Below are 17,034 nucleotides of genomic sequence, written 5' to 3'. Positions count from 1 at the left end.
AGTCACTGCAAGTTATCACCACCCAGCAGTCCACCCCTACTTCCGCCCGTGGTGAGACGCATCGTTGTGCGTTCCACAGGGCGGAAGTGAGACCGCATCCGGTCTGACATGTCCGATCCGGCCCCCCTGCTGAGATATACACCTGCATCTAGCCTGCATTATATATTTATTTATCATGACCAAGACAGTATACCTATATTTGTATTTTCATTTGTATTTTCATTTAAACATATATACAATTTTTAAATCTTTTAGATTCATTTACCCATTCTGCTGTGGAACGCATATGCGTTCCAAATACCGGAAGTACGGCCTTACCACTTCCGGTTTTGAAAAACGCGCCTTTTTGAGGGCCAGTAATGTATAAATTGTTTGTTTCACTGCCACTTGACTATGTAATGCTCCTGAAGAAGGGGATCTACTGTCCCCGAAACGCGTCGAGCCATTTTCACAATAAAGGTGATTGATCAGAAGTACCGGACTACCTGCTGCCTTCATCACTACGACTCTACATGCGATCCTGGCCGGGGGGGTTTCAAGTCACAGGTGTTTTATGCTTATCCTGGTGACTACCCCCCCCAGTGAAGTGAGTGTTATTTAAGAGTGTGATTTTGTCCTTTGATGGGCATCTCTCACTTTTATTACGTACCTTTTATATTTCATTTGTAATTTATCCTTTCATATTAATTCCCATCAATTTTTACCAGTTTCCATCTCTGTCAACCACATCGTCATTTGACTATTGGGTTGTCAGACGCTCTTTCCTGCGGAGCAGGGTATGCTTAGGGTCTTCCACCCGGAGCACCCACCATTTAGATTTCACACCATTGCTCCTTAATACTTTTCTGTATATTTTAGTATTTATCACGGTTTAGTGGTATTTTTTACTCCTTTTAACCGCACTTGAAACAAGGTCTGGCGCTCTCTCTCTTGTATTTTTTGGGGGTCTAAACTACAAGTGATGGACTCACCAACACTGTAGATTATCACCCTATACACCTGTTCTTTATCCTTCAAGTGTTTGTAGTTACAAACACTCTTTGAGCTGCCTCGCCTCCCCTTTGTGTTACTATTATTTCAACACCACCCCTGTCGGCGCCCTATTTTTCATTCCTTTGGGATACACTTTGATCCCTACGGGTCTGAATTAACTTCCAATTTTTTCTTTTTTTGCTCTTTGGCCTTAACATAGCCGTATTAGACTCCCAGGACCTTTTTAGCACAGATTTGCATTTCTTATCCATGGCGTCTTTTAAGAGCCCCACATCTTCGAATGGCAGAGATGCTTTTTTGAAATTCTAACTATAGGTGGATCTACTTTGGGGGTTTTGTCCCAGTGGGCTGAGTCATCCTCGTTAAAGAGATATTTTCTTTTACATACTTTAGATGTACCCGCCCTTTTTACAGGATCTTTCCATTCATCCGAAATAAGTTTCTTAATGTTGTCGTGCACTGGAAAGACTTTTTTTTTTTTTTTATCACCCAGACCCTTAAAAATCTGATCCTGAACGGACTGGATCCCTTTTGATTCTTCAATATTTAAGGAGGATCTGATTGCCTTTAGCAGAGAGTCCGTCTCTTCTAATGAACACAGGGGTCTGCCTGCTTCATCCTCGGAGGAAGAGGCCGACTCTGAAGAATCTAGGTCTTCTGTTACCTTGAGGTCCCAATTCATTTGGGGATCTGGAATAGCTCTAGAAGTGGAAGGTTTTTGGGGTAGGGAGGCTATTTTAGCCTCAACAGCCGAGCTGACTTCTTCTCTGATGATGGTTCTCAGGGTGTCCAAGGAAGGGGCCTCTTCAGACATGATCTTGTCTGTGCATTTCTGGCAGATAGGTCTTTTACTTTGACCTGCCAACTGCTTTTTACAAATTGCACTTTTCTTTTTCTGCGCGGTTTCCCCACTCCTTCCAGTCTCTCTGCTCTGCAAGTATACAAAAGGACAACTCCTAACAAAAGAGTAGGAGATGAGTGGGGAAAAAACATAGAAAATTCTCTCCCATGAGGAGGCTTACCAGGCTGAGGGCCTTAGGGGTGTCGGACGGCTTTTCCACAGGGAGCAACATCGTTGGTGTATAATCCCGAACGCCTGGTTACTCTGAACGGCGTCTGGATCTCCGGGTAGTTATTTTAAATCATTTCCGGGTCACATGGTACGGCTTAGGGAGTCTCGCGGTATCTTCCGCAACCATGTGACCGCAATCTCGCGAGAACTCTGGCCCAAGCGTCTCGCGCCGTCCATCCCATCTGTAGGCTCCGGAATGAGCCGTTGCTGCCCGGGGCTACCTTGAATAGAGGACTTACGCTGAAGCAAGCGGCGGGAAGCACATCTCGCCCCCGGACTCCGCTGCTCTGCCTCAGCCCTCCTGAATACCAGGGAATACTTACCCCAGGCTGGGCGCTAGTTCTCTACTCCATCCCGGGGGACAGGAAACAACTGGAGAAAGTAAAGGGGAGAAGGCTTTTAAACTTTGTTCTATACGTTGTTTACTGTCCCTGGGAGGCGTGGTATCCTCCTGCTTAGTGCTGTTGGGGAGGCGTACGGAAAAACTATCAGGTTTCTTTCATTGTCTGGCAATAACCGCTAAAATGTTTTTATCCACATCAAACACGTTTCTTCTTCTGGGACCTAAACCTTCATACATAGAGTCCTGGACTGACTGTGGTGGCTTCTGATCTTCCAACCCCATGGTAGCTCTAACCGCCTTGACTAGGGAGCTAGTGTTCTCAAAATGAAACAGTGGCTTCACTGCAGACTCGTCCTCAGGGGACTAATTTGATGACACCCATTATCCTTCTTCCAAACCAGAAAGTACACCACTGTCACTGGAGGAAGAATGTTTAGCTGCAGCCGAAGTAGTGGGCGGCTTTTAATTAAACTGCTAACTTCTGACTTCTTCATGGATCATGTTTAATGCTGCCCATCAGAGACGGGGCCTCCTCCTCCATTAACTTTCTGATTAACACTTCGCATAGGGGTTTTGTGCCGGCAGAAAGTAGCTTCTTTTTAGACACCGCACATACCCTTTACTGGAAGACTCCTTTGACACCTAAGCACAAAACATGACCCCATGAGTATATACTATAAAAAAAAACATGCCGGGGTATAACCCCTCTTACCCCACTGTGGTACCAGTGTATCATTGGTGGTTTCAGCGTGCTGAGCCTGCTCCATGCTACTACAGCAAAGACAAGCCAGAATGGAGGAACTGCCAGTGAGCCGGCTAGGCTTTTCTCCTCCGCGCGCTCAAGCCGGCTGCCTCCCCTTCCGGTCCTTCAGCCTCAGCTTTCCCCCACCGCCGCAACCTGGAAGTAAAGGAATCCAGAACACGGGCCAGCAGCCGAACATGCGAACATGGCCACAGAGGTTCGCAGGAGCCCAGGAAGGCCGAAACCACCCCAGGATCCGGGAAGGAGAACGGAAGGGGTAGGGAGAGAAAAGGTAGCCCAGACTTCTGCACGGGGTAACCATCCTCACACTAAGACATAGCTGGGGCCCCCGCAGCTACATATTAAACTCTATCCACCGGATCAGATTCCCACCTGCCCCTTAGGACAGGAATAAGAACTGGAGGTAGAGGGTATGATCCCTTTTTTTAAAGGCGGTTCTGGATCCTGTTTCCTGTCCTGAGGAGGGGGAGGCGGTCTCTCTAGGGGTGAGGTCATAGGCGAAAGAGAAAAAAAAAATGCAGTTTTTATTCCAGACCAAATTCTTATGTGTAGGAGCCCTTATCAATCAACTAGTCTTGTACTCGTGGCGATTGAAAGCATGCAGTATTACACAAGCTCTTGGAAGTAAAAGGGTTAAAGGGAATGTGCAGTGTAAAGATTGATGAGCTAGCCTGAGCTGTATGAAGAGGTAGCGGCGCTTGTGTGAGCCCTGATTACGCTTCGAAATTACCTGTGCATCGTCTCGCCCGTATAGGCGGCACACTGTAATTACAACTGCTTGTACCAATCAATTGTAGTAAGTACACTGCGCCGCCGCTGCAAAGAAGACTGCACACAGTTCATTTTGAAGCAGAAGCACAGCTGATCGGCAGGGGTCCCTGGAGTCGGACCCCCAATGATCTGATATTGACAACCTATCCTGAGGAGCAGTCATCAAAATCTTTACACTGTATAGTCCCTTTAAAGCCTAACCACGCAATCCAAATTTTCTATCTACACTATAGGGCATTTGTAGTTTTATTTTTTCAGTTTCAACCTATAAAACAGATGTAGGTTTTGTACATGATGTAGAGTAGACGGACCTGAAGGGCTTATGTGTAACATAGAGGAAGATCAGGGCTGTAGTCATTGGTAATAAAGTAGGTATAGAAAGCTCTGGCCAGTATGATTCCATTTACATACCTTAGGACAACAACTATTGGACTCTCGCTGCCAGTGATCACCATCAGGCCTTTCCATATCATCAGTGCGGAGGACACGATCATACCAAAGTTTAGCACTTGGTAATAGAGCTGCAGAACACAAAACAGTCTATTAGTCCCTGATAAATGTAATAACATAACCCTTCCCCCAACAGGATCCTTGTGCTTGTAATTAATGGGGGTCCCGGTTATAACAGATCCCTGGATAAAGGCCGACTTGTTCTTACTGGAATACTCAGATTATATGACATTACTCAGGCAGAACGTGACCATTTGTGAATTTGAACCAATTCCCCTATGTCTAGATATTGCTCTTACTATCTTGTTATGGCGCCCCCTGGTGTTCTTTTAATTCCCTCTCAGATCATCCATCTAATGTGCAAGTGATGCTGTTGTACAGGCCAGTCAATGAGAATCACAGCACTAGAAACATCTTCTCTGCAGCACCAAAAACATTAGAGAACATTGTGAGAGGGAACCGAAAGAACAGCAGGGGGCGCCAAAAGAAGACTGTACAAGCAATAACTAGATGCAACCATGCACCAATGTCACACAAAATCTCACAGAAAACTGGTGTAATGTGCACCGTGTTTAAGCACTCTCTCTAATCTTGTTTAGTGACGTGTACCAAACATTTGAGTAAAGCTACATTCACACGAACGTATTTTGTTTCCGTTACGTTTTTTTTTTTTGCGGATAGGATGCAGACCCATTCATTTCAATGGGTTCGCAAAAAAAAATAGAACATGTCTAATTCTTGTCCGATTGTTACAATGGATCCGCAAAATAAAAAAAAACAAATGGCATACGGATGTCATGTGTTTTTTTTGCGGATCCGCAATTTGCGGACCACAAAACACATACGGTTGTGTGAATGTAGCCTAAAGATGCAAAGGGCACCGTGAAATACCTCAAAACAGTTGAGCCACATTTATTACCGATAACAAAATTTTTGGTGCAAAACACAGGCAAAGAGCAATGCCAGCGTCCAACGGCAAAGAGCAATGCCAGCGTCCAACGGCAAAGAGCAATGCCAGCGTCCAACGGCAAAGAGCAATGCCAGCGTCCAACGGCAAAGAGCAATGCCAGCGTCCAACGGCAAAGAGCAATGCCAGCGTCCAACGGCAAAGAGCAATGCCAGCGTCCAACGGCAAAGAGCAATGCCAGCGTCCAACGGCAAAGAGCAATGCCAGCGTCCAACGGCAAAGAGCAATGCCAGCGTCCAACAGCAAAGAGCAATGCCAGCGTCCAACAGCAAAGAGCAATGCCAGCGTCCAAAGTAAGGCCGAATGCACGGCCGTGTGCATTCGGCCTTAGGCAAATGTGCAGGACACAAAATAATGAGTTAGTTTGCACGGCAATAAGTAAGGCAAGTGTGTAAAGCATGCTGTGCATCATTTTGGGTTTACACAGGTTTTTAATTCACACAGTCCGTGTTTTGCTTAGTTATTTCCATCAGTGATTGCGAGCCAAAACCAGGACTGGAGCCTCCACAGAGATAAGATATAAGGGGGAAGATCTGCACCTGTTCTGTGTCTAGAGCCGTGTCTGGTTTTGGCTCAAAATCCTGAGCGAACACAGACTGTGTGAATGAGGCTTTAGGGCTCATGCACACAAACGTATTTTCTTTCCGCGTCTGTTCAACAAAAAAAAAAAAAAAATAGAAGTTACTCTGTGTGCATTTTGTTTCCGTATGTCCGTATCGCAAAAGAATAGAACATGTCCCATTATTGTCTGCATTACAGATAGGACTGTTCTATTAGGGGCCAGCTGTTCTGTTCCGCAAAATACATACGGTCGTGTGCATGAGGCCTTAGTGTCAGAGCAATGAACATAATAGAAGCAGTGCACTGACTGTAATGGAGTCTCGGGTTTCCATCACAGCGCCTGGCAATCGACTGATAAACCACCCAGCATGCTGTAACTTCTAATTTACACTCAGGACATTGTTCGCATTCGGTCTCCTCTGTCTGGTAAAATGCCCTACGCCATGACGTGGATATAATTATAACCAGTTTTGCTAAAAGAAAAAGTCTCCACACCAATGCACATTAGATCATGACTGTCCTCTGGGTACTTTCTCCATGGTTGATGGGATAATGTGTGTTTTTTGGGTGAACCCCTCAGCCACCAAGATCTTTCCAGAAGGCTCAGACCTAATTTGCACTGGTGTGGAAAATACACCTCACCGAAACCCCTATCATGATTTTAAAAAGAACCAGTCCTCTCTCCTGACACGTCTGCTTTAGTAACTACTTTTACTCATAACATTTCTGGAGCATCTATTATTACACCTGTATGATGTACTGCTCTTTTATTATTCCTTCTAGAAGTTATAAATTACTTGCCAGCAAGTTGCAATTAGGGTCCAGATGTGCGTTACCAGTTGAAAGGGTGTCCCTGCACCGCAACACTGTATAATATCAGACTGTGCAGGGACACACCCACAACTGGTAACACCCATCTGGACCTTCATTACAAAACTGTGGGCAAATCATTCATAACGTCTAATAGGAATAACAGAGGAATAGCACAGTATAGTCTCATAAGAATAGATGCTTCAGAATCGTTATCACATGGAGAATGCAAGTATTCACTAAAATAGACATGTCAGGAGAATCTGTCAGCAGTTTTGAGCCCTCACTATAGAAATGAGGGGAGTGCGATGCAGTGATGGAGAGGGGCACTGACCATGAAAAGTATTACCTTCTCGCCACTTGTAGTGTTGGGGAGATTAAAGCGAACCTTTCACCAGGATTTCACTTAAACTATTACCAGTACCTTATAGATTATCCTCATTGTGTTTCAATGCATTCTTGTGCCGCTTTCCTGGGATGGATATTCATGAAAAAAACGACTTATAAAGTCCTCGTCTCCAGCTCCTGAAGTCACGCTAGAAGTCAAGGGGGTAGCCCTTCCCTCACTCCGGGCTGTAACTCCCCTGCCCTAACCCCGCCTCTAAGTAGTGTAACTGACACCCGGCTCAGTCGCCGGGACCGCGCTTGTACAGGCGGCGCATGCGCCGTTGGACTCGAGCGCGATCCTGTAACTGAATCGCGCGTGAGGAAGAGAAGACAGGCAGGCATCGGGGACGACGCATGCGCGATTCAGTTACAGGATCGCGCTCGAGTCCGACGGCGCATGCGCCGCCTGTACAAGCGCGGTCCCGGCGACTGAGCCGGGTGTCAGTTACACTACTTAGAGGCGGGGTTAGGGCAGGGGAGTTACAGCCCGGAGTGAGGGAAGGGCTACCCCCTTGACTTCTAGCGTGACTTCAGGAGCTGGAGACGAGGACTTTATAAGTCGTTTTTTTCATGAATATCCATACCCAGGAAAGCGGCACAAGAATGCATTGAAACACAATGAATATAATCTATAAGGTACTGGTAATAGTTTATTAAGTGAAATCCTGGTGAAAGGTTTGCTTTAAAGAGGTTCTCTGGGATTTTTCTTTTTTATGGGGTTTTCCAGGCTTTTAATATTGATGACCTATCATCAGGATAGGTCATCCATATCAGATCGGTGGGGTCCAACACCCATCACCCCTGCCAATCAGCTGTATGAAGAGAAGCCGTGCACTGTCTCCTGTCTCATCTTGCTGGCCGCTGCTATATCTACAGCAAGTCTACCTAGCCTTCATACAGCTGATCGGCAGGGGTCCCGGGTATCAGACCACCGCCAATCCTGAGGACAGGCCATCAATATTAAAGCCGGAGAAACTCTTTAATCTCCTCCCAGCCCATGGGACCTTGGAAGAAACGTACTTGCATGCTCATTGCTGCTTGGTTCCAGACCCATTTGTTGACATCCGCATGGACAGGGGTCATGTGTGCCACTGTAGCCAATCACTGGCCTAAGCGATGACAGGTCGCCAAGGGACATATCACCGTTGAGGCCAATCGCTGGCCGCAGCAGTGACAGGATGATGACAGCCAGGAGTCAGAAGCAGGTAAAGTACAGATCTGTCAGTGTAGCAACATAATGTAAGTGAGTGGGGTCGCAGCCCAACTTGGGCGACGTGACCCTAGAATTACTGCGGTTCTGGAGTTGCACAACCTCTGCATTGCACAGTGACCCCAGTCACTTCCATGATGTTGTGAGGCAGCACAACCATGAGCTCTAGGTACGTCCACAGTATGAGGGCTCTAAACTGCTGACAGACACGCTTTACATCTGCTGCAGGCGCACAATGACACCTGTGTGAACAGAGCCTGAAACGACACATTACAGAAGATGACGGTGCGGCTCACCCAGGACCGGAGCAGCATGTCCGCCCATCACACAGCAGAGGTGTCAGGGCAGGTGATGAAGCAGCCATGGGAGGCAGACTCTCATTAGGAGGAATGGCAGCTCCGGGAGGCGCTAACATCAGCCTCCTTCACGGGCGGCGCCCATTACCTGTCTCTTGTTCATCCGCCGCACATCATCTAGAAAGTCCACAGACAACATTTCGCACTCTTTAGTTTCTCCGGCACAAACCAGAGACACAGCGACTCCGGAAGTTCTTGGGCCAAGTCAAAACGTAGAACTTCCGCTCCTAAACGGAAGGAGCTCGGCAGCCATCTTATGTGAGGGCAACTCACCAGACTGCTGGCAAATAGTAAAGCGGCATAGGAAGAGAGCGTCTTCTTTTTATTCTATATTTCTACTAATAAATCTAGAGAAATAGTTTTTTTATTTTTTATTCTGCAATTTATCAGCAATGCAAAGTTCATCAGAACTATATAAATTGGAATTTATGTAGACATCAGACGGACCACAGAGTGAGGACTTAGGCCCCTTGAGGATGAGCGTTTGTCCCGCTGCGAGTCCGCAGCGCAGCTCCCGGCCTGACCTCCCAGCACTGACGGGGGTCACAGCATTATATTGATTGATGATGCTATGTAACCCTAACAGATATGGAATGTATTGTATAACACTGACAGCATTATGTCAGTGTCATCTAATACATTCCAGAACTGTAAGGGTTACATAGCATGATAAATTAATATAATGCTGTGACCCCCGTCAGTGCTGGGAGGTCAGGACTGGAGCTGCGCTGCGGACTCGCACTGAAGTAAACAGTGACATGTGAATAAAGCCTATTTTAGGCATTTTCTGTGGAGCACACCACACGTACCCATTGATTTTAATGTTCCAAAAATATATAAGACAGCTCTGACCTTTGTTGCTTTCACGGAAGCACGGGCCCAGTGTTCCATACTTACCAACATTTGAGTTGGTAAAATTGGGGCATATAAGCCCTGCCGCTGGGAATGCTCCAGACCCGACCAGAAACATCAATTTATGGGTGGAGTTTGTGTTAACACCGCCCATTTTTCAACCCAGGATAGCGAAAATTTGCTGGGACTCTCTCTGAAAATAAGGGACAGTTCCAGCACATTCGGGAAAGTTGGTAGCTATGCTGTTCACACAGAATCGTTAATTTCTAACGATAATTTGTTTTCCCTTAGTCCTAACAGCAGCATAGATGGGGTTAACCACCCCCCGTGGACTGGTAGGACCGGCGGAATTTTTAATGAGCCCAAGTAATAAAACAATTAAGTATCCACTATAAAAGAGGGAATCACCCCCAGCCCACTGTGTTATAGCAAGAAGAAAAACTAGCCTTACTAGGGTGGGATATTTGTGTGCTGCTGTTAGGACTACGGGAAAACAAATTATCGTTAGAAATTAATAATTCCCTTACGTCCTACCAGCAGCACAGATGGGGAGATAGAAAGAAGAACCTCTAGGGCGGGCCCTCGTGCTTGGCAGAATTAAGTATAGACTGCCCAAAGGCCGAGTATTCAGCTAATCTGGCATCCAATCTATAATGGGAGATGAATGTTGATTCAGAGCTCCAGGAGGCAGACTTGCCATTCATGTCGAGAAGAAGAAGACTCCTTTCGGCAGAAGAAGTAGCCACAGCCCTAGTAGAATGGGCCTTCACAAACCTTGGAGGGTCTAGAGATTGGGAAATAAAAGATTCCCTAATAGCCTCCTTAATCCATCGAGTGATGGATGGTTTAGATGCTTTACAGCCTTTAAACTTACTGGCAAACAGGATTAGAAGATTTTCATCTTTCCTGAACTCCTTTGATCTATCCACATAGATCCAGAGACATCTCGAGACGTCCAGAGGATGTCTAACAGGTTCCTCGGAGGAGGTAGAAGGTGTAGAAAGAATCGGGAGGGATATCACCTGGTTGATATTCTGAAACTAAAGAACTTTAGGCCTAAAGTACGGGAGAAATCTTAGAAGGACCCGGTCTTGCAAAAAGATGATATAGGGCTCGTGTGCTGAGAGAGCTTGAAGCTCAGAGACCCTCTTGGCCGAAGTCACTGCAAGGAGAAAAAAAAGTTTCCATGTGATGAACTTGAAATTTACCTCCTCCAAAACCTCAAAGGGGGAAGATGCTAACCCCTTGAGAACTACTGATAAATCCCATTGAGGAACGGGTCTCAGTACTGTAGGCTTTAATCTTTCAGCTCCTTTAAAGGAACCGTTTGATGAGTGGGTCCTGAGAAAAAGACATGTTGAGGCAAGCTGAGATGGCTGAAACTTGAACCCTCAAGGCCATTTTGCAGGAACTGAAGGATGGCGAGGTACACCAGGATGAGAATATCCTCATAATCTGTGAGTAGGCTCTCTTGGTAGAGTCCGCTCTTGAATGAGAAGGCGTTCTCAGGACAGACTCTGAAAGCCCTTCTATTCTGGGAAGGGACTGATCAACCTCCAGGCTGTCAGGTTGAACCTGTGCAGATCTGAGCAGAGGTGAATGTCCCACGACACCAGGGTCTGCTAAGGGGGGAGCCTCCAATATTGCCCATAACTCATTTGGGTGAGCTTGGTAAACCAGGATCTCTTCGGCCAAAACGGAATGATGCCTATCAACGAGGCCTGATCCTGACGGATTTTCATCAATACCCTCAGAATCATGAGAAACGGAGGGAAGATGTAAGCCAGCCTGAACCTCCAGGCATCCCCCAATTCAGGACTATCTGCTTGAATATCTCCGGATATAAAGACCACTCCACTGTTGAAAGACCGCGGCTTAGCCGATCCGCTATCATATTGAGGGAGCCTCGAATGTGGATCGCAGATAAGTGGGAAAGGTTAGACTCTGCCCAATCTAGAATCACCCTGATCTCTGATAAGAGAGGAAGTGATCTTGTGCCTCCCTGCTTGTTGATGTAAAGTACCGCAGTCATACTGTCTGAGGGCGAAGTGAAGGAGGGCTAGCTGGATAGCTCAAATCTCGCAGAGATTGGATGAGAGAAGCAGCTACTGAGACCAGGTCGCATCTGGGACGCATCTATTGTCAATATGATCCAGGTTGGCTGGGTCATAGACTTCCCGTCTGAAAGATGGAACCACCATCTGAGGGGATACAGAGTTCGCCAAGACAGGGAGCACAGGGAGTTTAGCCCGGCGGGGCTGCCATTCCATTTGGAGAGGACCTCTGACTGTAGAGGGCGGAGGTCCCATAGAGCCCAAGGGACTGCTTCCGCAAACGCTGACCTGAGCCCCAACATCTTCATGAGAGTCCGAATAGGGACTCGCCGAGGAACGGATAGGAACTCTGCCGTGTGCTGTATTCGGGATCTTCTTTCTGGAGTCAACTGAAGAGAAATCTTGACGGAGTCGATTCTGAAGCCTAGATATCTTACTAAAGTCGACGGGCTCACGTTCGACTTCTGCCAGTTGATAATCCAACCCAGGCGGAACAGAAAGGAGATTGTTACATGAAGATGGTGGGTTAGGACTGCTAGAGAAGCGGCTTTTAAAAGCCAATCGTCCAGATAAGGAATGATAGTCAGTCCTTGAAGTCTTAAAGCCGCCACCACCACAGAAACTACCACTTTGGTAAAAGTGTGAGGGGCAGAAGAAATGCCAATAGGAAGAGCAACAAACTGAAGGTGTCAGGCAAAACCCAAAAACTAGTCCGCGATTCTGAGATATCTCATGGAAGCAGGATTAATCGGGATGTGCAGATATGGATCTTTGAGGTCCAGGGTTGCCATCACGTCTCCAGGATTGAGAACATGAACCACTGACCTGATGGTCTCTATACAAAACTTCACCTTCCTTATATATCGATTGAAATACCTCAGATCGATAATCATCCGGAGATCTCCTGACGTCTTGGGAACCAGAAAAACTGGTGAGTAGATCCCTAAGCCCTGTTCCCCTGCCGTAACCTCCTCCAGAGCCCCCTTACGGATGTAGTCCTAAATGTAAGCCCATGTAAGAGCTTTGTCTTGATGAACCTGTCCGGAGGAAGAGAAATAAGATTGATTAAATAACCCTCAGAGATAATGTTCAGGACCCAGGGATCTGAAACATCTCAGACCCAATTCTCCTTGAAGTGGGAAAGATGGCCCCTGATAGGAGGATGAGGAAGAGGAATGGGGAAGTTTTATGGCAGGAGTAACGGGAGTCATCCAAGAGCCTCGAGGAGGCCCGTACTCAGGAGGTGGATCTTTTATCCTTGGCTTCTTCACGAGAGACCTTTGAACCTCTTCGCTGCACTCCCCAGCCCCTTGAGGCTCCTGAATGCTCCCGTTCTGTCTGCCCCGCCATCGAAAAGACTGTTGGGGAAGACTCTTCCCCTTCTTATCTGACAGGCCTTCCATAATTTTATCTAGCTCTGAGCCGAACAAACGGTTGGACTCAAAGGGAAGGCCACATAAGTTATATTTAGAGGAGTTGTCAGCGACCCAAGGCTTAAGCCACAAAGGCCTACGGGCCGCTGACACAGGGGCCATGGATTTGGCCGCTAAATTCAGCTGAAGCTGCGCCGTATTGTATAAGAAATCTGCCGCCAGGTTAATGGTCTTGAAAGCAGCCAGAATGTCGTCACGAGACACCTTCTGATCCACATCCGTCTGAATCTGGTTCAGGCGAGTCTGGAGGAACGTAGAGACCTCAGTGGCAGCAATGGCTGTAGAAGAGGAAGCTGCGGCTGCCGTGTAACCTCTCCTCAGCGTGCACTCCGCTCTCCTGTCAAGGGGATCCTGCAGACTAGACTCATCGTCTGCTGGAACCAGAGTGCGTCTGGACAGTTTGGCAATAGCCATGTCCACCTTGGGAATGGAACCCCACGATTCCACCAAGGATTTAGCCATCGGGAACATGGTTCTAAATTTCTTGGTTAGAACCGGACCTTTCTCAGGTTTCTTCCACTCTGTACGCATGACAGAGAGTAGGGTCTCATCCGCTTTAAAGACACAAAATGTCCGACTAGCGGGATCGGAAGGCTCCCCCGTGTCAACATCATGGTCCCCCGACCTGATGGACTTGAGTAGCCTTTGTGTCTTCTCTGGAGGAAAAAAAACATGAAGTAAGCTCCTCCTCATCTAAGGAGGAAGAAACTAAGAAGACCACAGAAGGTCTCTCCACAGGAGCAAAGGACTCCATAGGGGTCTGAGCAGGAAGCCTTTCATCAAGCAGGTTTACGACTCCCTTGATGGACCCATCCACATAGCTCTTCACCCATTGATACATGTCCTGCATCGTTGGTTCACTCGAAGGTTGGACCCTCGGACGGCAGCTGTCACACCTGAAGTAGGGACAGCTATCCTCCAAAAGAGCGCTACAATCGTAGCAGGATAAATGCTTCCTCTTGGAACTCGCCTTTCTGCCATCAGAATCCCGCAGAGAAGACATCACTGCGGGAAAAAAGAAAAGTAAAACATTTGCAAATTACATATAAATGTTAAAGGGATTCTGTCACCTCCCCTAAGCCAAAAAACGATTTTAAAGCAGCCATGCAGCACAGCTTACCTGGATTAGGCTGTGCTCTTTTATCTTGTAATCCGTCCAGCAGTTACTGCAAAAAACGACTTTGATTGATATGTAAATGTGTCCTGAAGGTGCCCAGAGGGGCGTTTTTTTCTTCTTAGAGAGCCCAGTACCGCCCCTCTTTCAGTGCCCAGCCCGCCTTCCTTGTACTGTCTAACCGCCGCCCCCAGCCTGCCACAGCCTCTCCTCCCTCTCCTCCCCCTCCCTCACGCCGAACGAACTCTCGCACAGGCGCAGTACCCACTGAGGGCTGCGCCTGTGCGATCTGCAGGAGACTGAGGGCAGGAGCTTCATCCTCGTCACTGGGCATGCGCCGAGCCCAGTGACGTCCGATGCTCGCTCTTCCCTCAGTCAGCAGGGAAGAGCGAGCATCGGACGTCACTGGGCTCGGCGCATGCCCAGTGACGAAGATGAAGCTGCTGCCCTCAGTCTCCTGCTGATCGCACAGGCGCAGCCCTCAGTGGGTACTGCGCCTGTGCGAGAGTTCGTTCGGTGTGAGGGAGGGGGAGGAGAGGGAGGAGAGGCTGTGGCAGGCTGGAGGCGGCGGTTAGACAGTACAAGGAAGGCGGGCTGGGCACTGTAAGAGGGGCGGTACTGGGCTCTCTAAGAAGAAAAAACCGCCCCTCTGGGCACCTTCAGGACACATTTACATATCAAAGTCGTTTTTTGCAGTAACTGCTGGACGGATTTCAAGATAAAAGAGCACAGCCTAATCCAGGTAAGCTGTGCTTCATGGCTGCTTTAAAATCGTTTTTTGGCTTAGGGGAGGTGACAGAATCCCTTTAAGGAGAAAAGGTAAGAGGCAGACCGGAGGAAGCTGAAAATGAGGACCAGAAGAATAAGGCACCAATAAGTGGAGAAACACCGACTTATAGGGACTCTGGGAGCTAGCTTGAGAAGCATGTGCCGACAGAGACCAAGCTGGTGCACAATGCTTCCTTAAATAGGGAAGGGGTTGGACCCAGAAACAAAACCCCACCCCAGAGGGAAAAAAAACTACTATAATTAAATCAAAGTTTCCCCTTAAAACTAGTAATAACTTCAAATCCTCCAACAGGAGGGAACTAACGCCGCAAGTCTCAAAATCTTCAGCGAACGCAGTGGGCTGGGGGTGATTCCCTCCTTTATATGGGATACTTAATTGTTTTATTACTTGGGTTCATTAAAAATTCCGCCAATCCTACGAGTCCACAGTGGTGGGGTGGTTAACCCCATCTGTGCTGCTGGTAGGATGTAAGGGAAGTATTTTTTTTTACAGACAGTGAATCAGTGAAAAAAGTCATGGAGACAAGCACGACTTTGGTCCGTGATGCAGACCAAACACTTGCATTATAGTTTATGGGTCCGCAAAAAGGCACTGCACGGTTGGCATCCGCTTTTCACTGACCACTAATAGGAAAAGCTCTGGAGTCCGTGGAATATGGATTACACATGGAGGGCAAAAAACGGACACATAGATTCTTCATAGATAAAACACGGAAATGTTAACGAGGCCTAAATGTCCAAATTAATTCCTGAAGTGACACTGACCCCTCCCCCACGGTTTTACAAAACCAATGGTAGAACAGCGCCATGAGGCTGAGGGTAGACAGGTGTAATACAGGTGCATGCCATATTACGTTTGCAACACCAGAACCTCCTGTGGTTCATGAGAACCACACTCTGTAGAACTGGCTTAGTTGCCCATAGCAACCAATCAGATTCCGCCTTTCATTTTCAAGAGGAGCTCTGATAAATGAAAGCTGGAATCTGATTGGTTGCTATGGGCAACTAAGCCAGTTCTACTTTACACCAGTTTTGATTAAAATACAAGTGTTCACATCTGGCGGATATGCCATGCATTTGCTGTCACGGATTTTCGTGTGGAAAATCTGCAGTGTTGTACAGGACTAGCAAATATAAGGGCACTGGCCATGTGCACATTGTATCATGTGTCACTTGAATGGGTCCGCAATCCAGAATATATGGTGCCGTGCGGAACGGCACGGATCGGAAGCACTACGGAGGGCTTCTGTGGGTTTTCGGTCTGTGCCTCCGCACCACAAAAAAGCATTGTATGCAGATCACGGATCCCAATCAAGTGAAGGGGTCCATGTCCGCAGTCAGCAGGCACACGGTCAATGCCCGTGAATTGCAGACCGCAATTTGCAGTCCGGAGCACAGGTACAGCCAGCTTATCCAGATGGCCGTATGTTTTTAGCGGATCCGTTTTTATTGTGGTCAATTCAGCATGTCCGCAAAAAACGTATTGCATTCCGCATTTTTGCTAATCCATAGACTTCAATGGGGCCACGTCCTGATTTTCACTGGCAAGTATAGGGCATGTATTATTTGTTTTACGGGGCCGTGGAACGAAAGAAAAGATATGGACAGCACACGGCTGTCCACTTTTTTTGGGGCCCCATTGAATTGAATGGGTTTGCATCTAATCTGCAAAATTGCAGATCAGGTACGGAAAGCAACATACAGCCGTCTGAATGGGCCCTAACACTGGGTTCAGATCTTTACCTTCTGGACGTGTTTCTCATCCTGACCTCACATTCGGATCAGCAGACCTATGTTCGGGCCAGGAGACACGTCCAGAATCCAGCCTTAGGGCTCTTTCACACGAGCGGATGCCGTGCGGGTAATCCGCTGCGTGAAAGAGAGCCAAGCCCTGCTCCGGACAGCGGAGACACGGAGCAGTCACATGATTGATAATGCTCCGTGCACGGAGCATTATCAATCATGTGACTGCTCCGTGTCTCTGCTGTCCGGAACGGGGCTTGGCTCTCTTTCACGCTGAGGATTACCCGCACGGCATTGGCTCGTGTGAAAGAGCCCTTACCAGTAGTGAAGCCTTAGCAAATAGACCTGTAACTTCAAGTATCTCAG

The 17,034-nt window shown here is 47.5% G+C and overlaps 1 protein-coding gene across 1 annotated transcript in view; it reads right to left on the bottom strand.

Moving 5' to 3' along the window:
• SEC11A (SEC11 homolog A, signal peptidase complex subunit) overlaps nucleotides 1-8,895 on the bottom strand; it is a 53,539-nt gene extending 44,644 nt beyond the window's left edge. Inside the window, exons 1-2 of the mRNA XM_044279880.1 lie at nucleotides 8,772-8,895; nucleotides 4,354-4,463 (exon numbers count right to left, since the gene is read on the bottom strand). Coding sequence (XP_044135815.1) covers nucleotides 4,354-4,463; nucleotides 8,772-8,822 — 161 coding nt within the window. The 5' untranslated portion in view covers nucleotides 8,823-8,895. The remainder of the gene's footprint in view (nucleotides 1-4,353; nucleotides 4,464-8,771) is intronic.
• Nucleotides 8,896-17,034: the final 8,139 nt, after the last annotated feature.

This window comes from Bufo gargarizans, chromosome 2, assembly GCF_014858855.1.
Source record: "Bufo gargarizans isolate SCDJY-AF-19 chromosome 2, ASM1485885v1, whole genome shotgun sequence".
Taxonomy (NCBI): Eukaryota; Metazoa; Chordata; class Amphibia; order Anura; family Bufonidae; genus Bufo; species Bufo gargarizans.
The sequence above is the reverse complement of the archived record's forward strand: the minus strand, read 5'-3'. Positions and strand labels throughout refer to the sequence as shown.